Source organism: Callorhinus ursinus, unplaced genomic scaffold, assembly GCF_003265705.2.
Source record: "Callorhinus ursinus isolate GAN/ISIS: 27379988/994484 unplaced genomic scaffold, GSC_fseal_2.0 scaffold16, whole genome shotgun sequence".
Taxonomy (NCBI): domain Eukaryota; kingdom Metazoa; phylum Chordata; class Mammalia; order Carnivora; family Otariidae; genus Callorhinus; species Callorhinus ursinus.
The window spans coordinates 23,393,614-23,416,804 of NW_027397078.1; the positions used below are offsets into that span (position 1 = coordinate 23,393,614).

The following is a 23,191-nucleotide window of genomic DNA, read 5'->3' on the forward strand; positions in this document are numbered from 1 at the left end:
GGAGGCACCTGCACACCTGATGACACTAGGGAGCCACCACCGTCATCTTGGACAGCCCACTCCTGGATTTATGTCATGTGAGAAAAAATTAAAGTTTCTTAGTGAATTAAATGTTTATTCTGGTTAAGCTACTATTACTTTTGGTTTCCATTTCCCCAAGCTCAGTACAATTCCTATCTTATGGATTGAACTATGTCCCTAAAAAGATATACTGAAGTCCTATTTGGAAATAGGGGTCTTGGCAGAGAAAACCAAATGAAGGTGAGGTCATACTGGATTACCGTAGGCCCCAATCCAATATGACTGGTATTGTTATAGGAAGGAGAAGAGAGACAGAGCTACAGAGGGACAAGATGGCCACGTGACTATGTAAGCAGAGACTGCAGCGATGTGCTTATAGGCCAACGAACGCCAAAGATTACTAGAAGCTAGGGGAGGCAAGGAATGATTCTTCCCTACAGTCTTCAGGAGGAGAAAGCCCTGCTGTCCCCTGGACTTCTGACATCTACTTAGCTTCCAGAACTGTCAAACAATACCTTTCTCTTGTTTTAGGCCACCTAGCTTGTGGTACTTTGTTAGAGCGGACTTAGGAAACTAACACACTATTAATGGAGTCTTATAGATAGATCTAAAAAAAACCACACGGATCTCAGAAAACCTGGTAAAGGGTGCCTAGATGGCTCAGTTGGTCGAGCAACTGCCTTCAGCTCAGGTCATGATTCTGGAGTGCTGGGATCGAGTTCCGCATCGGGATCCCTGTTTAGCGGGGAGTCTGCTTCTCCTTCTGACCCTTCCCCCTCTCATGCTCTCTCTCTCAAATAAATAAACAAAATCTTAAAAAAAAAAAGAAAACCTAGTAAGGCATGGCTTAGCAGTTGCATGTGCGAAAACATTACATATCTCAGTAGATGGAAGGTTCAAAATGAGTCAACACTGTGAATATGGATACTAGGAAAGTTAATGCAACCCTAAATAGACTTCATAGAAATTTACTATCTAGAAAAGTTAGCAGCGGTAGGTTTATTCTGCTCCAGAGTAGTGCTAACAAGAGCACTTGAAGGGCTGCATGCTGTTTTAGGCTCCTCACCTTACTGGGACACAAACTCTAGACTAGGATGATTATTCTAAAAGCAGAGCACTAGAGAAAAGTTTGAAGACCTAGGAAAATTGGGCCAAGGAGGAGAAGGCTCAGGAAGATAGCCACCCTTAAGTATCTAAAAAGTTCTCAAAGCAGGCAGAGCTGGTGCTGATCCAGTGCTTACTGAACACAGGAACAGAGGAAGGGATCAGCCTGGCTTTGTGCAGTAGCATTCAGCCGAACTAGGACCAACAAATGAGCCACGCAACACATATTTAGGCCAAATGTAAGCTCTGTCTAGCTAATGAAAATAAAATAAACCTTAAAGTATATTGAAAGAAGCAACCTAAATGTCCATGGATGGATGAATGGACAAACAGATTGTGGTGTATCTATTCAATAGACTATTACTTGGTCATAAAAAAGAATGAAGTACTTGAACAGGTTATAACATGGATGAACCTCAGAAATATGCTAGGTCAAAGAAACCAGACACAAAAGGTCACATATTATATGATTCCTTGTATATGAAATATCCAGAATAGGTAAATCCATAGAGACATAAAGCAGATCAGTGGTTCCCAGGGACGGGGAGAAGGGGAAGAATGGGGTACAACTGCTTAAAGAGTACAGGGTTTTCCTCTGTGGTACTGAAAACATTTTGGAACTAGACAGAAGTGGTGGTCTTACAACATTTGTGAATGTACTAAGTGCCACTTCATTATTCACTTTAAAATGGTTGATTTTGTTATGTGAATTTCACGTTGATAAAAAAAATGAAAAAATCTATTGAAAAAGAAAGCTAGCATCTGCTTCATGGTTAAAAAAAGCTGTCTGTAGAATTTAACGAACTCTGCCTCAACAAACAGGCACATCAAAATCACAATGGATAAGTCCAAAAGACCCTTCATGGTAAAAATCCACTGTCTCCTAGATGGTAACCAGTGACTAGGGACAGATGTTTAAGACTTTCTATCACAGTTCTAAGGTTCTCTTCTTGCATGACTCATAATTATTGCCCTAGGAGATCAGTTATTTTCATGCTTTCATCTTATGCAGAAACAAGACACTGTCTCAGGTAGCCTGGCAATATTCTCACTGTCCCTAACCTACTCATCAAATCAATACTTTGTTCAGCTGCAACCATTTTGAAACTGTGACATACAATGACCACAAGTTCAATACTACCCCTTCTTCTCCTTTGAAGGCTGAAGTCCTGTATGGTACACACATTCCATTATAAAGGATTTTCACAATTTTACAACTGAGGATAATGTGAGAAAGACTAAGGGTATCTCAAAGTAGAACTAGAAGTCATTCTACTACTTTCCTTAAAAGTGGCCTTCAAGAAATTTAGCTGAATAAACAACTGAATGAAGGGATCCATCATAGCGCTCTACTCCAGGGCTGTGAAACCTCCTCAGTGATTTCTGCCACAGCCCAAGGAGTCACATGTAGATGCTTTCTCACCTCCGTACCAAGAACAGAAATGATAGTGAGAAAAAGTTTAATTTAGTTTGAAATCTTAGTTTTATCATGCAAACTAAACAAAACAAACTAACCCTTTAGTTTTGGTGAATTACATAATACAGAATCCCCTGTCGGTTCACCTCACAGCCAGACAGATTTTGGTCACCATAAGAAGTCAAAACCACATCCTTGAAATAAAGAGATAGTAAAATATTTATTCTCTAACTTGGGAAAGTCCTGTGTCTACCTATAGTGTGAAAAAGGGTTCTATTTATTTAGGAACTCATGCATATATTGAAGCTTGAATTCCTGAATTTATGTGCACTTCCCATGTAACAGAGAACAATCAGAGAATATATTTTTAATAATCAGCAATTTGAATACTGTTAAATTCCCATGAACATAAAAAAACTTTACTGATTTTTTTTTTCTAAAGGTATCTAAGAAGAGAGACACATCTAAGACCCTGGGAATAAAACTGTCCCAGCTTTCTTATGACTCTGGCAACGTAAGTCAGAAGAAGAGCCAGCTTTTATACCCCATGTCAATCCTGGAAAGTACTCAAGCCAAATGCAACCCAGGACTAAATGAGAGATTTATTACATAGGGATGAGACTGGCATGGTAAGAGGCAATTGCTTTACCATCAAACTTGAACAAAGTATTTAAAGCCCCCACTAGGCAAGCATTGGGAAAGTCTGGTGCTTCTGTCCAAACAGATAATTGCAAATGCCTATTTTTGCCCACAGATATCAATTTTATATAATCTACATAATATGAAACTACCTTTATAAATAAGAAAATGTCCTGTTTGTTGGTGTGCCCCCAGCTCCACAGTGCCTAGGATGTAGTAGGTGTTCAATAAATAATTATCAAATGACAGTAATGTATGATTGAGGCACAGCACCCTACAACTTAAGGGTCAGGTAAGCATAATCCTGAAAAACAGACAACACTTGAGAAAACCCTATAGTAATTACAATGATCCTGTCCATTCTACCACTGATTCTGGAGCTTCTTTGGAACGGTCTCTGGAAAGATGCAGCTTTTTCCTCTTACTAGGAAAGCCCAGGAACCTCATATGCAGAATCATGGAATGCCCAACTCATCACTAGCAACTCCAAGCGGACTGCAGAAGAGTGGGCTCAGACCCACTATCAAGGTCCCTGTGAGGAACAGCTACAGGCAGTATCACCAACCAGGATGCTCTGAACCTCCAGTTATCCCAAAGGGTCATGTTCTGAGCAGCAATACGACCCAAGCAATATGACCCTACAGTATGAAAGCTCCTCCCTGTCAAGAGTAGCTGATAACCTTGGTAAATGCCTGCCAAAATGTCACCATTTTGAGGACAAGGATACGAAGGGGAAAAAGTACTTCAAAATGCCTGTGTTGGCTCACTCATTTAAAAAAAAAAGATACTAAATGATAAATAATGACCTGATGTATTAAACCACTATCAATAACATCATCAACATTTACTGGAGGGCTACCAATCTACTAGCTATCCACTCTCCTTTTATTTTCTCTCACCAACAATGGAATCATCATAAAACTCACTGACTTTCTAAGAAGTAATTCAATTTTCACTGAACTTGACTTGATGAGCTAGATGTTTAAGAAGTCTCAAAGGCAGCATTGGTTCATGAAGCCAGGTGATTCTCCTAGAGTCTACAAGTGGAGTGATGAGTCACCCTAAATATATATACTTTTGTTCTCTTCCTACACCTGCTAATCCAAGTGTTGGGATGAGACCAACATAGTACAACACCTAATTCTCACTATGAGTTTCATGTTTTTGTTAAAAAAAGTATATACTTTACTAATTATCAAAGATATACAAAATAAGGCAAGGAACACTTTATCCTTACTAAATTAGTTAAAAATAATGATAATGTCCAAATGCTGCAAAGACGGTGGTAAACTGGTACATGCATTAAGTACCGGCTACAGTTTAAGTCGGGATAACCCATTAAGAAAGCAATGTGGCAATATGAATCAGACCATGTTGTATTTAGGAATTTTGATATGTATTGTCAATAAGAATTTATCCTTAAGAAATATTTCAAATAACAACAAAAAATAATGTAAGCAGGAGAATATTCATTACAATTTTCTAATCAAGAGACAGTAAAAGTAGCCTAAAATGTCCAACAAGAGAAAACGGTTAAATTTGGTTTTGGTACTGAAAATGATGTTGCAACATAGACAGATGCTTGACAAAAGATAAACATGATACAGAAGCATATTTTCATCATGACTGAAACCATGTAAAAAATATATATGGCGGGGCGCCTGGGTGACTCAGTCGGTTAAGCGTCTGCCTTTGGCTCGGGTCATGATCCGGGGGTCCTGGGATCAAGTCCTGCACATGGCTCCCTGCTCAGCGGGGAGTCGGCTTCACCCTGTCCCTCTGCCCCTCCCCCATGCTTGTGCTCTCAGTGGCTCTCTCTCTCTCAAATAAATAAGTAAATAAATAAATAAAATCTTTAAAAAAATACATATAGCTATGCAAAAGAACAAGGGAATATACGATGGTAGTAGCCATTTGTAGTTCCTGACTCCTCGCTAATATTTGTGAAATGATCTATTATCTTAAAATAAGAAGCCATTAGAACTTTAAACTATTTTCCTAAAACTAGCCTGTGTATCAACCCTTTTCAGTGAAAAGACCTGAAGTCAAGACACGATTACAGAACCCTGCCTCTGCATTAAAAAAAAAAAAAAAAGTAAATAACAGGTTCCTTATTCCTACCTTCTTCCCACCAAAATCTTTATAAATCCTTGGGCCAGACAAATTTGGAAAGCAAGGCACATTACAGGCCTGTATTGGGGAGGTTGATTGTATATTATCATTTTAGAGGTTCTCAGACAATCTGCAATAAGCTTGTTTAACTCTGGCTAGCCCAGAGTTTGCTAGATGTACCTGATCACAAAACCCTCTTTGCAAGGAAGACCTTCAAACATTTCTCTCCCCAGAGTTTGGGGAATGCTACTTGGGTTGATGATGCCCCAAGGGTACAACAGAAGGAAAGCATTTTAATTACCAGGAAGGTGTTTCCAGACAGTGTGCTCCCTAGTTGGAAGTCACTAATGATAGTTGGCCTCCTCCCTCAGGTGTATGTGCTAAGGTAGAGAAAAAGTGGATATGCTGTCCCTCATAAACCATGGAATCCCATACAAATACAATAAACCCTTTAGGGCACAGGTTTGGGAGGTTTTGTGGCCCTTACAAAAGGGGTTCTGACCTAGTCCAAGGACAAGTTTCTACAAAAGCAGTTTCTTCCGTGTAATTATGAAGTGGCAACCAAAGAAATCAGAGTAATTCCTGTGAGAACTAGTCAGTTTGTCTTTTATATAAGTGTAGTACTGTTCATGATGTGAAAAAATAAAGCATTTATCTTTTTGAAGTCTGAATTTTTTAAAAATACACATGTGTGGTAGTAGGGTGTTTCCAGAGGGCAAATACCAAATATCTACCTCTCAGAGCTAAAGGATGGGAAAATACACACCCCTGCCCCCTTCTACACAGTTCTTTAGCATCATGTGACTATTACCTCTGGCCGAAGCGTAGCTTTCATGCAGACTTGGCAAAGAGGCCCGTTTCGGGAGAACTGAAGGGGAAGGCGCCGAGTTCGATTGCGACACGTTGGCTCCTCACAAATCAACCAGCCCTTGAGAGATGAAAGAGAACACTTCAGTCTTATTACTACCATCAAACAAATACAAATAAAAAAACCCTTTCAGGGGCACCTGGGTGGCTCAGTCGGTTAGGCATTCGACTCTTGGTTTTGGCTCAGGTCACGATCACAAGGTGGTGAGATCAAGCCCTGTCTCAGGCTCCGCACTGAGCGGGTAATCTGCTTATCTGCTTCTCTCTCTCAAATAAATAAATAAATAAATAAATAAATCTTTTTTTTTTTTTTTTTTTAAAAGCAAAACATTGGGTGGCTGGGTGATAGACATTGGGGAGGGTGTGTGCTATGGTGAGTGCTGTGAATTGTACAAGACTGATGAATCACAGATCTGTACTTCTAAAACAAATAATGCAATATATGTTAAGAAAAAAAAAGAGAAGAAGAAGATAGCAGGAGGGGAAGAATGAAAGGGAGTAAGTCGGAGGGGGAGACGAACCATGAGAGACGATGGACTCTGAAAAACAAACTGCGGGTTCTAGAGGGGAGGGGGGTGGGGGGATGGGTTAGCCTGGTGACGGGTATTAAAGAGGGCACATTCTGCGTGGAGCACTGGGTGTTATGCACAAACAATGAATCATGGAACACTGCATCAAAAACTAATGATGTAATGTATGGTGATTAACATAACAATAAAAAGTTATTAAAAAAAAGGCAAAACAAAAACCCTTTCAAGATGGACTCATTTTGTTCAAACTTCCTTAGAGATTCTGAAATAGCTCCTTATCATTCTTCTCTGACATGTCACTTTGATCTATGCCCCAACCTTAACAGTTGGGAAACTCATCAAGTTTTTTTTAAAAAAAATAAAAGATCACATGAGATATTCTTCCCTTTTTAATATATACCCCCTGGCATGCATACAGCAAAACCTCCCAATAAAAGCTTATATGGGACGCCTGGGTGGCTCAGTCGGTTAAGCGACTGCCTTCGGCCCGGGTCATGATCCCAGGGTCCTGGGATCGAGTCCCACATCAGGCTCCTTGCTCAGCAGGGAGCCTGCTTCTCCCTCTCTCTCCCTCTGCTTGTGCTCTCTCTGTCAAATAAATAAAATCTTAAAAAAAAAAAAAGACTTAAAAAAAAAAAAGCTTATATGATTACACACAGATGGGTTTTCGGTCATTAATAAAGACCTTTATCAAAGTCAAGAGCATACCACATAGGGCGCCTGGGTGGCTCCGTCAGTTAAGCATCTGCCTTCAGCTCAGGTCATGATCCTGGGGTCCTGGGATCGAGGCCCATGTCAGGCTCCCTGCTCAACGGGGAGCCTGCTTCTCCCTCTCCCTCTGCCCCTCCCCCCTGCCTGTGTGCGCTCTCTCTCTAAAATAAATACATAAATCTTAAAAAAAGAGTATACCACGTAGAAATGAATGACTTTCCCAGTAGCTGAATGACTACTAGTGACTTAATTGCTGTGCTCAGCTTCCTTCTCTGTAAAATAGGCCCAACAACAGTATTTTACAGGTTGTAATGATGCAATACATTTAGCACGCTTAGAGCTATACTCGGCATATAAGAAACACTTAAAGTAAGCAATTATTTGAAATTAAGACAGATTCTTCTACACACATAATCTGGAGGCATAAAACTGGCTGCAGTGTTTTCAAGGACAATTTCAACCAACCACTCTTGTCCCACTTCTGAAATAGTCATTGCCCACTTCTCTGGCCTTTAGACTCCCTTCTCACTTTCCTTCTTCAGTTACCCTCTCCTCCTGCTCTTGTTTGAATCTTCTCAGAGATGTGATAACAATATGCCTATTATCTTAAATCAGTATCATGTTTGCTCTAAAACATATCTGTTCAAAAAGGGATACAAAACTGCACAAATAGGGTGGAGCAAAGCTCAGGTGTTCTCGGCTGAGCGTGGAGCCCGACTTGGGGCTTGATCTCACGACCGAGATCATGACCTGAGCTGACACCAAGGGTCAGATGCCTAGCCGACTGAGCCACCAAAGTGCCCCAAAGCTCAGGCATTCTTATGAAGGCATCAGGGTCTGTGGGTTTAGTGCTGCATGTATTAGGCACAATAAGGTGAAGCAAAGTAGGCTGAGGGGCTGGGGTACAAGGTGCATTCCCGGTTACATGGTATTCCCAAGCAGGCAGCTGCAAATAGGGACTTGACTGTCTTTGTGTCTTGGGAGTATCTGGAGAAGCAGAACTTTTGAACTGGTCTTGAAGAGTGAGTAGAAGTTTGGTAGGTGGAGAAAGCAGGAAAGACCACTCAGGCAGAGAGAGTAACACATGCAAAAGAATGAAAGCCAGAGAGAGCTATGTGCGATGTGATTAAGAAAAGAATCAATGACGTGTTTAACCCTGTTCTCTGTTTCTCGACTGAGCAACTTGTTGGTCTTTTCTCCCTAGGTAAGAGCGGTATATATACAAATGCTGCTTAATTACACTGGGAACCTTCATCTGCCACTTATTAACACTGCCACATGGCTTTAATCCAAATCTGCGGGATGTCCCCACTCATTGCTGTGCTGTGTGACCTCAGTCCTCCAAATAGGCTCTTCTTGGAAGAAACTACAACCAGACTCGAGAGAGCCCCAAAAATCACTTCTTTCAGCTCCATTTATGGCTTTCACAGCCAGAGAAAGTAGACTGTAGAACTTTTTGACTAAAAGAAAGTATACTACCTTTCAAGATTATAAAATTCACCTAGTCAATACATTCACAGTGAACTTCATTCCTGTCTTCAATCGATACACTGAGCCATTTTAAAATTTAAACTTTTCAGATAGAGGATCTCAAGGACTCCTTATGAATCCTTTAATATATGCCCAGAATTACATTAAATATTGTGTGGAGTAGCCAAAGAGGCCCCAGGTACAGACTTTCAGGAAATGACAACCTAAATAAGAAAGGTTCACACACACAAAGACTAAAAGCAATTCATTAAGGTTTGACTTTAAGAACCAAGTTGTATGGTACCAACTAAAACTGCCAAACGAGACGGACAAGGGTTGGAGTCGTGTGGATCCTACCTGAGACAAACTACTACTACCACAGCAGAACACAAACTAGAACAAGGAATTAGTGGTTCTGAGTCACAGGCGACTCTCTGTTCCAATTCGTAGGGCCTATAACTATATTTTCCTGCCTTAAGGACAAGATTTTAATTCACATTTTGATATTTCAGAAACTCAGATGTGTTTACAATTGATATATACATTTAATAATGTATTTGTTTTCTTTGAAAACACTGTTAAGTCAAGAGTGCAGTTCACAATCAATGGCCCCTTAAAATTAAGGAAACCAGACACTTCGGTTTAGCCTGTCCTAGGCATGGGGGATACAGAGGGAGGTAGTGGTCCTGACCGCAGCAGGTATTAAATTTTCAATGCAGCCTATAAATACTAACAGTGAGACTAGTTGTTTCTGGAAGTACCCATTTAGGCATATTAATAAAGGAAGCAGTAGAATTCAAGCAAACCATGTATGAAACACGCAGGACTGGACAACTCCTTGATCGTTCATTTGGCTTTGCTACCTTAAAGCTGCTGTCTAAGGATTTACACATTTCGGAATAGATATCAGTTAACGATGCCAATCCCAGCTGTAATTCATTCAACTCTAAACAAAAGTTTTAAAAAGCAAGCAGACAGGCAACAACCTCCATGTTTTGAGACAATAAATTTTTAATTACTGGGATACAACCCGGAAGTTAAAATTATTCTTTAATTTTTAAAACATACCCTTCGAAAAGCTCAACCTCTCTTCAGGTGTTTTGGAAACTTGATTCCATCAATTTACTACAACTTCATGACTCACTAGCAAGCTGCCAACCAAGGAGATGCTAAATTGTCACCTCACCTGTTTCTAAAGCAAACACCTAACTCTATCTCTGACGGAGTTACTAACTAAATGTCCTTTCAAATCATATAGAAAACAGATAATATAATTTGTCTAGACTTCCTACCAGTTATAATTAACATTAAAGAGGTCTTTTCTTCTTTGTCACCTCTCTATTCAGTACTTATTTGGGTTTGTTTGTACTTACTATCTGTTAATCTCCCTTTAACAAATGACAACAATAACTCGTGCTATTATGCATGGAAATTACACATGCTGATAACTGTGTGAAGGGAACTGGGGCTGAAACACAATATCAGAAGCCTGTAACTCTTGATTCTTCTTGTTTTATTTTGATAATTAAGCTTTTGGTCATGGTGTATTTTAAATAAAACTCTTCTGTGGGAGAAACAGACCCTAATCATATTCAATATATGCTTTGCTTCCATTTGATTTTGCCAAGTACACTTTGGTTAACCCTTTGTTCCCCCAGCAAATAGTAATGGACTAAGCCAAATCTACCTTTCAAGAACCATCTGCGTTGTTAAAATTAAATATGCCAAGTCTTTGAAAATATTAGTTACAAATACTAGCACTGAATAAATCCACTCACAAAGACAAAACTAAACTTACTTTTATTTCCCGTGTTGGGAAATGATGTACAGCCCAAAGTTACATTGCCAAGTCAATGGCAAAAAAATTAACTAAGTGTAGTTCTTTGGAAGTCCAACCTATAAAACGGGTTGGGTTTTATGAAAACCCCCAGAACCACTCCAAGGATATGTGCCATCCAAATACGTCATTTTATTATGCGATGCCATATGTAAATGTCAAACTGTCACAACCAACAGGAATAAAGTCATTACGTTTTCAGATGCCTACCTTAACCACATTTATAAGTAGAGGGTTCAAAAGAGGTGAAGCCACCCTGGCCAACAGCAAAATAAACCTTTACCAAAACAAGCAAAGATCCATCACCTGTTACTTTAGTTTCAGCATCACTAATTCCTTGAAATCACTGTGTACGAAATTGTGTCAAATGCTGATTGGTTCTGATTGCTAAATTATATTTCTGAGGTCTCAACTAAAATGGTCTCTGCACATGCTAAAAAGGGATCGATTTCCACTTGTAACTGAGGCATTCCTCGTAGGTGCACCTTAAACACAAACTTACCCATTTGTGTACTTTTGTATTTTTAGAAGGATGCACACACACAAATCATCCAGACCTGGAAATGTGGCACAGAGGAGGCACTCAAAAAAATCTTCTGAATAAATGAATGAACAGAAGCAACAAAATAATACACAGGAGCCAGTTTATAGAAAATAATGAGGGTCTAAAACTCCAAGGAGAAAGAAAAATGCACAGTTCTCATTACTCTTGAAGCAAATATATGGTGGGTCCTTCTCCACCCACTTCCAGTCAGTCACCCAATTTATCCACTGGCCTTGCAGTCCCATTGTCATCTACTTCACCAAAGCCCAGACCTCAAAGTTGATCTACTTGAACAGCCTCCAACCTGGTGTCCCCAACTCCATTCTCTCCCATATCCAGTGTAAAGACGTGCCCAGTGTAGCTTCCCAAGGGCCCTTCACTCCCATGCCCCCCAGTAGTAAACCTTCCTTAGAGAATGCATGCTTTCGTTTGGCTTCCAAATCTTTCCAGCCTCATCCCATCCCGACTTTCTCTTACACAAACTCTTCGCCCCATTGCATTGGTTTTCTCACAGTCCACAACACGTTTTACCTATTGCCAACTCCTTGTCTTGGCTCATGCTGTAGAATTTTCGCCTAACATGGCCATTCCTTGAGCATCATTTCCACTCCTCTCCTGTGAAACCTCCCCACCCTCCAGTGACTTCTCCCTCTATGCTACTGCCACCGAGCATACAATGCTGTGCACTATCCCTGAACAATCTTATTTTACCTCCCTAACTGGAAGGTCAGGCCTGGGGGATGACCCACTTTGGAACCGGTGGTGTCCTCTCCCGTCTCTAGCACATAGGTTCACGCTCAATGAAAAATACAGAAACAAGGTTATGAAAAACTGCACGTGAATGAGGATTCTCCCCACCCATTTATTGAGGGGTAATTTCACGTAAGTCACTGAACCTTTCCTCTGAGCCTCAGTTTCCTCATATACGAAACAAGAGATAATAATATTTACTCTAATAAGGTTGCTCAGAGCCCACAACACTGTTCATTAAATGTACAATATTATTACTACCCTACACACGCCTCCACTACTGGGGAACACCGGTGCTCGGCTACAGGTGACAAGACACTGTTAAAGATGCACTATTCCAACCAGGAAAGAGCCTGGTCAGTTTCCACCTGGTGTTAACCAAAATGGAGAGCTACAATGATGGGTAACTGGTAAGATTCGGTGGAGGTGCTTTGCAATTTGAATGCAAAATAATAGAACGATGTAGTCAACGTAAGTGAACTTGCCATGTTTTTCCTGACAAAACTGTACTAGATTTGAAGTTATAGATGGCAGAATGGATGGTGAGGGAAGAGGATGGGGTGTCTGCTTTACTTCAAGCCTCAGAGATTTGAAGACACAACACACCACAGTAGTGTGCTGACGTATGATTTAGTTTCAATTGTAATGGCTCTCCAGGAATGCGTGGACAGCAGCGCGGGACGAGGTCTGCCAGCATACGTGCTCTTACAGAGTTCATCACATCATTACTATTTTCCTATAATGGCCACTAACCGCTCCTCTCCCCAAATGATATGCACTCTGAGCACACCAGACACTCTTTTCACCCAAAACCATTTATAAATGTTCTGGGGTTCCCTTGCAGTCACATTTTTCTGTCATGGGATTATCCCCAGTGTAAAATGGGTCTTAACAGACAGTGCACAGTATGGGCCCACAGCTGCTTTTGAAGAATGACATGTTGTGATTTGGGATTTCCAGAAATATCAAAAAACAAATTGCCTTCTGACCCACATTTGCACCCAAAACTGGGAGAAAATTTTCCTAAGATCTCTACGGGAAGTTTTAACAGGAACATAATTTAGCTTTTAAAGTTAAATCTTCTACACTGCAGCATGCTGGCCTGTCAAAGAGTGATTAGTAAGTCTCAGAGAGGTGCCAGGGTAGGAGATGAAAGAGCAAATCAGGAAATATACATATATAAACTAGTCACTGAAGTTAATACAAAAATATTTTTAATAAAATTATCAAACAAAAGAGAAGTGGAAAGTGCCTCATCAATGTTAAGAATTTTAAATATTACCAAAATTGATTTTTAAAGTAAGATATCTCTTTAAATGAACAGTCACATGTCATTTCATCCAAGTTATTTGAAACTTATTGATCTTATCATTTGTGTGAGGACCAGACTCTGCCATCAGTTTGCTGAAAGGATAATGGAGCACTCCCAAACTGTTATGATAGGTTAGATGCAAACAGTGGTCCTCATTTAAGCACACAGAATAGCACCACAAGTGGACAAATTCCAACCTCAGCAATTGTATATTACATGATAAATTAGCAAGTTGTTCTGCTTTGCCTCACATCAAATCCAATACCACAGCCCTGTTATTTTAATTTGCAATCAGAGGTTGAGCATCAGAAGATGTCCCTGAGGTACATTAAAAAGCCCCATGCAAGCCATCTCCTCCTGCTATACTGTGAGCAGAGAAAGCCAACAATTACCAGCAATTTTATTTTACCACTGTAGGACAATAGTAGAACAGTTAAAATTGTCGCCATGCAAGCAACAGGGGAAAATATACTTAAAATCATTTTATAAGGAAAATTACGTTTTGGGGGGAAAAAGTTCAATGAAGGACATGTATCTTTCTGTATGGGCAGCTAAAATCTCTCTTAGTATATTCAAGCCTATTCTATAAAATACTCTCCCTATTCATCCAACTCAAAAGCAAGCTACATTCGTAGGCTATAATAGGTCACAACTAAGTACACAGTACCTTGCTTCAGGAATAATTTTGCTTTGTCTGTCAACTGTCAACAAAGCACAAAGAGCTCATGCAACGCAGCCATGTACTGTGGATGTTAGAGATCTAACAAAATACAAATAGTAAGAATACAAGATCGCCAAGCTGTCCTGCTTTTACTTTATGTGAGAAACTGAAAGCATTTTCCTCTCCACATTCCATTAATCTCTATTGTATTACAAATCTTTTCATAAAAGACTTTTTTTTCCCTATGTGAAGCTACAAGTGACTTGGGGATGTACTATTCCAACTGTGACTTTCCAACATGAATGGTTACAAATGGATGTGTCAGTTAAGGCATACAGACATTTCACCAAGGAAAAGGAAGAAAGAATCACGTAGCAGAACGAGATGGTCAAATGGCTACTCTGTTGCTTATATGAATATTTTGCCAACTAAGCCTCTAAGAAAAACTGTTTGCTACTTGTGCGACCACTCCTGCCTCTCAAGTCTTCAAAGATGAAAAAACATCGCCTTTGCTATGAACACATACTAACAAATTAAACTCAAAAGTAAACTCAAGCCTTAGTTTCATCAGTATGTACACAGAAAAAAAAAAAAAGACTGGAAGGAACTACCCTAAAATGTTATCACTGGTTATCTGTAGGTGGTTTCTTCTGCTTCTGTAGTTTCTGAATTTTCTACAACAAGCATATGTTGTTTTTATACTTAGAAAGCTGTTACTAATGAAGGAAGAGACGGTTTTGCCAAGAGCGTTGAATATAATCAAATCACTAATACATGTGAAAAATATTTTGAACTATATCACAGGTGCTTGGTTGTTACCAAGATGAATTTTCAGCAAACGTGCTTATGAGAAAAAAAAAGGCACACGAAAAAATGTTTTTTCTTTAAAAATTTTTTTTTTACTAATTCAGAAATTTTAAAAAATAGGTCAACTTAAGCACATAGCAGTTCCCAAGTAGAAAGTGGCAGGGCATGTATTAGTAGCGGTAGAATCATTTATTAAATTAAGCCACTCATTAAAATGCACACAGCCTTCTACGGAATATGATTTGAATACTTTTCTTTATGATGTTGGATCTCTGAAGGTAGGTAATAAATCCGTTTTAAACAGAGGTGCTTTGTTCCCCACGCCCCCGCCCCTGCCTTTTATTCACCGTATGTACGGATCAACCCAGATGTCCAGGGTAGGAATCAAATTAAAAAAATTCAATCAGGTGGGCATGCCTAGAACCTTATTATTAGCAGAATTTCTTTTCTTTGCTGAAGTCTAGCTAAAAGTAATTTTTATTGTTTGTTAGCAGGCTAGTAATTTTTGGTGTGGTTTAATGTGATATGCCTTTAGGTACTGAACAACAAATGTTAAAACTGACCTATCTTTGCAAGTGCCTCAAAGGACATCTTAAAATCAGAATGGAGTTCAAACCATCACCAGGCAATGTTTGTTCATTTAACTTTAATTATTTTCTCCTTGAGAATGGTACTAATGAAACTGAATATCTTTCATGGTTTCGAAGGGCCGTTTGAATAGTCTGTAAACAGAACTAAGGGTAGACAAGAGATCTGGCCGAGCCAGGGGGTTGCTAGGTGATGTAGAATGTAAACCCACAAACTTGTTAAGGTTTGCTTTGCTTTCATGCCACTTTCACACACTCTCAAAAGTTTTGAGAATTGATTTTTCAGGTGGCCATTAAGAAAAGAAGAGACCCCCTGCCTTCGAAATTCACTCCCCCCAGATGCTCGGCCAGATACAGAAGAGATAAAATCCATTTGACCTTTGGCTGTAACCTGGGAAACTTTTGGTTTTACGTAAATGTAGGATCATGTATTTTATGGATGCCTAAAATTTAAGAAACAAATTCACAAAGCTGGATTTTTTGAATTTCAAAAAGACATTTCTAATCTTTCCTTATTCAACTTTGAATAAAATTAAGATTTCCTTCCAGAAGAAAAATTGTGATCACAGCTCAGCACCGATTATCATCAGGACAAACCTTTTGGTTTGGCCACTTGCTCAAGTCTCTTCTGGCCTACACCAAGTCTGACTGCCTGTGAGGGTGTCCCTCCTGCCCCTCCCCCAAGCTCCTTTCTAAGTAGCTGATCAGAGATTGTCCAGTAAGAGCACTTTATTAGATCATCAGCCAGAGGGGTTCACAAGTACTGAGAGCAATGGGCTCAAATGCGGCACATCAGTTTTAATAGACCAGGGGCTACTAGTAAACTGCAGATACTGCTGAGAACTTTCCTTGCACTGAACTCTTGAAAAAGCACCGTCTCTCCAGCTTAAATGCAGCTGCCTCTTTCAATGCCGCAAATGGGTAAATTTGACAAAAAAGCCACCATTAAGACTACATGAAAGGCTCAAGACAACATCCTTTCAATGCTTTGTACTTCAGTAATCAGATGTACTTACTCACCCCCTCCCCCAAACCCGATCAAGAACTATTTCTGAATGGTAGGAAATAATTCCACTTTGTACATCTTTTAGTTAATCAAGACTTTCTATTCAGCAATTTGACCTTTTGTTCAAAACAGGATTATCAGTTTTTTCGCCAGTTACCAAGGGCGACTCGCATGGTGAACATAATTGCAATAATTTGCAAAACACCATGGCAACCCACATTACAACTAGGTAAATACTGGGCTTTTGTGCTACATTGTTATTTTCAGAGATGCTGAAGTCAAAGAACGAATGACAAATGAACACAAAATTTATATTTGCTTTGTCTCAAAAGAGAAGAAAATTGATAACAAGAATTGGGGGGAAACCGACTACAGCTGTAATTTCTAACTTGATTAATTAGGATGGTAACAGTCCTTAACAGTATATTCAACAAACAGCCCTGACTTCGTCTCTCCACCCACCTCTCTCTATACCACTACCACTATCCCCCCCACCCCAGACAAATTTTTTCAGCTTGGAGAACAAACATCCCCCATTTGCTCTTTTCTTCAACTTAATGGAATCCTTAATTGCAGAATATTGTTCTCCTGCTCTTCACGGCAATGAAAACGGAGAGAAAAGAGGAGAGGGCCAGGGCAGACAGGGAGCTATAGTCATTTTTTTCCATGCTTCTTTTGGACACCCCAAGCCCAATGATGAGACGGCATTTTTCTGGTATCAGCAGCTGTTTCGTAGCAGACAATAAAGTCAAAACTATTTAGCTTTGCAGAAAAGCCACTTCTTTCCTTTTGGCAATACAAGGGAAGTCTATACGCCGAGATGAAGTTTCATAATGTAAATGCCAGAACATAAGATGAGAAACACTAATAATTTTAAAAACCATACATTTTTCCTGTAAATAAATTATTAACTGTGGTTCTGTCCAAAAAGCTGTGGAAATGCATGTTTGCTATTTGAGGAAGATGTTCAACAATATCACCGGTGTGCTGCAAACCACTTTATACGCAAAGCCCAGTTCACAAAACAAGCTAAAAATATAAACCGAGCACTCCGAAATTAATACAAAAATCGAAATCGTATTTTTAGTAGTTAAACAGGGTCTCACAAGTAGTAGTATCTTTTCTATAATAAATGTGATGATGAGAAAAGTCGTATCAGACTTGTTTTTACTCAGGTATGAAAGGAAGGATCTAACTGCAATAGTGAAGAAGCGGTTTTTTTCCTAAGACGAACAAATTCTGCAGTAATGCCTCGCTTTTTGGAAATTACCAAAATTGGCGTTCCCAGGGAAAATGTAGTATTCTGGGAGGAGAAAAGAAGAATACACACAGAAAGGGCTTGTAGAAGTTGTACTGCCGAGAACTCAAAAAATAAGCTCCCAACCCTCGCAACATAGCCCAGCCTGCTTTCCTTCATCTGCCTCACAGCAAGGCAGAGCAAAAGGAGTCTCTGAAATGATCTGCATATTTCCCCTAACTTTTGAAAAATCAAACGAACCTGATCCTATAATGGGTCCATTCTTATTTTGTCAGAGCTGCAAACTCCCAGACAGATCTCTAAGGTTCAGCTTAGAGAAATCACAATATAACATTCTTCAGAATATGCCTCCGAAATTACAGATGCTGTGATTTCTCCCGAGGAGTAGAAATCAAAAGAATGTGACACATTAACTCCTTCTCAGTCAGTGACAACCTCTTTACACTTGGCGAATATATTTATTTTCTGGTTTAGTTCATTCTGAATTTACCATACCTGTATTAAGTGCATCCTATCAAAAGTCTAAATGTTAAGTGGAAACATATCCTTTAATGCCAAATGATAAAGGGTTGAACAAGCCTTCAGTACTTTTTGATCAAGCAGAACTGATGACAGATCACAAAGTGGGTCTAAAATCCCCATGATACTTAAGAAACCCTTACATATAAAAGAAATATTTTGTAATCTAGCCCGAATTTCTTCACTTATAACATTTTACCTAGTATACTGTTTCCTCCCGCCCAACCTTTTGTGGCTTCTGTTCCAATGTTTGTTTCTTCCTTTTCTTTTTTCCTGTTTTATCTCCCTTTCACCTTTTTTTTTTTTTTCCTTTTTGGCTAACTGGATATGACGCTTCTTGACTTCTATTTGTGAAATGCAACATCCTATAATCCATCCAACTGCCTATAATGCCAACAAATTACCTCAATTCCCAAAATCAGGAATGGCAAATACCTAGCAGGCAAACCGCACGGCATCTCCAACTCCATCCCCATGGCTGATACAGGATGAAAGCTGGCACTCAATAGGAAAGCCACCTCTGTCCCATAAACCTTCCTGCTCTAGAATTCTCAACTCTGACTGCACATGGGATTCACCAGAGGAGGTTACAACACAGGCTGCTGGGCACCACCTTAGGGTTTCCAATTCACTAGGTCTCAGGATAAGGCCTGAAAATTTGCATTTCTAACAAGTTCCAGGTGATACTGATACTCTGGGAACCATGCTTTGAAAAGCACCATTCTGAGGTACAGAATGGCCATCAGGAATTTAACAAAGCTCCCCAAGTGATTCTAATTGTGTAGTCGCGGCTGAGATCCCGTGTCCATATTATTCTCCTTCTCTCTTGTTCAAAGAAAACTACTGGTTGTTATCTTCTGAAAAATGAATTTTATAAACAGAATTGTACCTTAAAAACTTGTCTCTCAACTTTCTCCTTCAATAGTTACTCTTTCTTTAGATACTGTTGATGTGACTTTTACTCTTTTGAAGCTCTCTATACAGCATTAGAATTAGCAAAGCCTCAAACCTGACTTATTTCTATTAAAAGAACTGACCAATTCCTACTTGGCTTACAGCTGAGTAACATTCTTCTTTTAAAGAAACCATAAACAAAGAATCTTATTCTAGCAATAACAATACAGTCCCTAGATTATGAACACAGAATTTTAGGAGTGCTGGTCTATGAAAGAAAACACAATCACATTTTTGCTTTGGTAAGTAATATGAAACAATATATTTGAACCCTAAATTTTAAAGTTGGGAAGGAACTTTAGAGCTCTAGTCTAATCCTTCATATTCTATCTGAGGAAAATAAGGCCCAGGAAAGAGCGAATTCCTTGTATACTGTCACAGCAATTGGCTGTGGGGCCACCCAGGTCTTTGAACTTCTAACCTAGCACTCTTTACTCTCTACACCTATTTTGTTTAATGCAGGAGCCAGTAGCTGTATGTGCTTGAGTACTTGAAATGTGGCTAGTCCAAGCTGAAATGTGCTGCCAGTATAAAATATAAAGCCAAATTTCAAAGACTTAGTCCAAAAAATATAAAATATATTATTTTTAACATACATTATAGATTAAAATATTTTGGACATAATGGGTTAAGTAAAAGTTTTTGTTATGAACAATGCAATTTTTTTTTTTCTTTGCTTGGTTCATTTTTAAAGTAATCTGTATTAAGTAATCCCTACACCCAATGAGGGGCTTGAACTCTTGACCCTGAGACCAAGAGTTACAATGTTCTACCGAGCCAGCCAAGTGCCCCCACTCCCCTTATTTTTAAAAAGGCAGAGGGGCATCTGGGTGGTACAGCCAGTTAGGCATCTCTTGGTTTTGACTCAGATCACAATCTCAGGGTCGTGAGATTGAGCCCCGTGTCAGGTTCCGTGCTCGGTGTGGTCTGCTTGGGACTCTCTCTCCCCCTCCCCGTACCCCTCCCTGCAGCACACTCTAAAATAAATAAATATTTTAAAAAATAGAAATTTATCATATATATTCTTCTTAAAACTTGTTTTGCTTAAAAGTGGAGTTAATTATACCCTATAAGTACATATAGACCTGTGATATTCTTAATGGCTGTACAGAATTCTATTGTATGATTGTAATAACTTAATGAATCCTCTTCTGATCAACAATTAGGTTGTTTTCAGTTTCCCACCATTATCAATAATGCTACAAGGAATATCCTTGTACATTACCTTTGACATCACCTGCAAGTAACTGTACATCTATCTACAAGGAGAGATACCCAAATTGGAACTGCTAAGCCAAATGGCATTTTTTTTTTTTTAATATTTTATTTGACAGAGAAAGACAGAGCAAGAGAGGGAACACAAGCAGGGGGAGTGGGAGAGGGAGAAGCAGGCTTCCGGCCGAGCAGGGAGCCCGATGCGGGGCTCGATCCCAGGACCCTGGGATCATGACCTGAGCCGCAGACGCTTAACGACTGAGCCACCCAGGTGCCCCGCCAAATGGCATTTCATTTCAAATATTGACAGATGTTGCCCAATTGTGGTCAGAAGAGGGCATACCAGTTCTCATACCCATCACAGTGTGAGTATCCCTTTCCTCACACCTTTACCTGCACAACCAATTAACTTTTGGATCTTTGTCATTCTGATAGGTGAAAAGTGGTATTCATTCGGGCTTCTGAACTTAAGAGTAAGCTTGAGTATCTTTACCTGAGTGTATAAGTCATTTCCATTTCTTTTTCTATGAGCTAACTGCCTATTCCTGTCCTTTACCTATTTTTCTACTAGGTTGTTGGTCTTTTTCTCATTGATTTGCAAGAGCACTTTATATCTAAAAGAAATTAGGCCTTTATTTGCTTTATGGGTTGCAAAGATTTTTCCCAGTTCAACACCTCTCTTTTGACTTTACAGTATTTTGTGTATATGTATAATTTTCACCTTGCAGAAACTTTTATTAATTTGTAGTCAAATTTACTGATATTTTCCTTTCTTGAATTCTGAATTGTGTTGTTTCAAGAAGTCTTCCCAAATCCAAGATTATTAAAAACATCACTTTTATACGTTCATCTTTTTTTGGAAAGATTTTATTTTTAAGTAATCTCTACACCCAATGTGGGGCTCAAATTCACAACTCTGAGATCAAGAGCCACACGCTCCACTGACTGAGCCAGCCAGGCGCCCCTATAGTTTCATTTTCTTTAAGTTTTCATTTTAATTCCAGTTAGTTAACATACAGTGTTATATTAGTTTTAGGTGTACCATATAGTGATTCAACACTTCCATATATCACCTGGTGCTCATCACAAGTGCCCTCCTTAATCTCCATTACCCCACTCTCTCCCCTCTGGTAACCACTACTTTGTTCTCTAAAAGCCTGTTTCTTGGTTTATCTTTTTCCTTTGCTTGTTTCTTAAATGTCACATGTGAAACCATATGGTATTTTTCTTTCTCTGATTGACTTATTTTGCTTAGCATTATACTCTCTAGCTCCATCCATGTTGTTGCAAATGGCAAGATTTCATTCTTTTTCATGTCCGAATAATATTCCATTGTGTATATGCACCACATCCTCTTTATCCATCCATCAGTCGATGGACACTTGGGCTGCTTCTGTATTTTGGCTATTGTAAATAATGCTATAAACACAGGGGTGCATGTATCCTTTTGAATTAGTGTACCTGTACCCAGGAGTATGATTTCTGGATCATAGGTTAGTTCTATTTTTAACTTTTTGAGGAACCTCCATACTGTTTTAAACAATGGCTGCACCAGTTTGCATTCCCACCAACGGTGCAGGAGTGTTCTTTTTTCTCCACATCCTCGCCAATACCTGTTTTATCTTGTGTTGCGGATTTTAGCCATTGTCACAGGTGTGAGGTGACATCTCATTGTAGTTTTAAAAAAAGATTAATCTACTTATATATCTTAAAAGACTTATTTATTTTAGAGAGAGCAAGAGAGTGGGGGAAGGGCAGAGGGCAAAGCATTGAGAGAATTCCCAAACAGAATCCCCACTCAAGGCAGAGCCTGACATGGGGCTCAATCTCATGACCCTGAGAGCATGACCTGAGACAAAACCAAAAGTCAGATGCTCAACCAATTGAGCCACTCAGGCTCCCCTATTTATTTAAGAGACAGAGTGAGTACGAGCAGAGAGAGTGGCAGAGGGGGAAGGAGAGGGAAAGAGAATCTGAAGCAGATCTTGCACTGAGCTTGGAGCCCGCTGCGGTGCTCCATCCCATGTCCTCAAGATCGTGAACCGAGCAGAAATTAAAGGTCAAATGCCTAACTGCCTGAGCCCCCCCAGGCACCCCTCTAACTGTAGTTTTGATTTGCATCTCCCTGATGGTAAGTGATGATGACCATCTTTTCATGTGTCTTTTGGCCATGTGGATGTCTTCTTTGGATAAATGTCTGTTCATGTTAGTTTCATTTTCTAAGTTTTTGACCCATTTGGAATTTATCTTAGTGTAGGGAGCAAGGAAGAAATTCAACTGTATTTTTTCCCCAGATGACTATTCCCTACTGACACAAACTACCCCTTTATAAAATACTCAATGCAACTTTTAGGTCTGCTTCTGGACTTTCTATATTGGCTCCATCAAAATCGGGAAAGCACCAAAATATGTTAATGACCCTAAAGTCCTAAAAATTTCAATAACTGGCAGTAAGTCATCTTATTTGTAGGAATTTTCCTATGAATTATTTAAAAACTAGGGAAGCTTTAAATTTACAGATAAACTCAGAGAACAATCCTAGCAAGAATATAATATACTTTACCATTTACCAAAGTCTTCTTTTAAATCCTTCAGTTAACATTTATAGTTTTATTTATATCTACATCTACCTATATATATGGCACATTTCTTGTTAAGTTTATCCCTAGGTATTTAATCTGTTTAGTATTTAGTTCTTTCATTATATTTTCTAACTGGTTGTTGTTGGTATCGATCAAAACTATTGATTTTTTTAATATTAATTTTGTAACGACCTTATTAAATTCTTTTTGTCTGTGGTAGTTTTTTGATTTCATTGGGATTTCTGGGTCTACAGGGATCTGTAAATAATGATCATTTCCCTCGTTCCC

At 39.3% G+C, this 23,191-nt stretch overlaps 1 protein-coding gene across 4 annotated transcripts in view; it reads right to left on the minus strand.

The window, feature by feature from the left end:
* Positions 1-23,191, minus strand: part of POLA1 (DNA polymerase alpha 1, catalytic subunit) — a 299,784-nt gene that overhangs the window by 98,079 nt on the left and 178,514 nt on the right. For all 4 annotated transcript variants that reach the window (XM_073901954.1, XM_025857680.2, XM_073901952.1 and 1 more), the window contains one exon: positions 6,105-6,221. In XM_073901954.1, the coding sequence (XP_073758055.1) occupies positions 6,105-6,221 (117 nt within the window). The remainder of the gene's footprint in view (positions 1-6,104; positions 6,222-23,191) is intronic.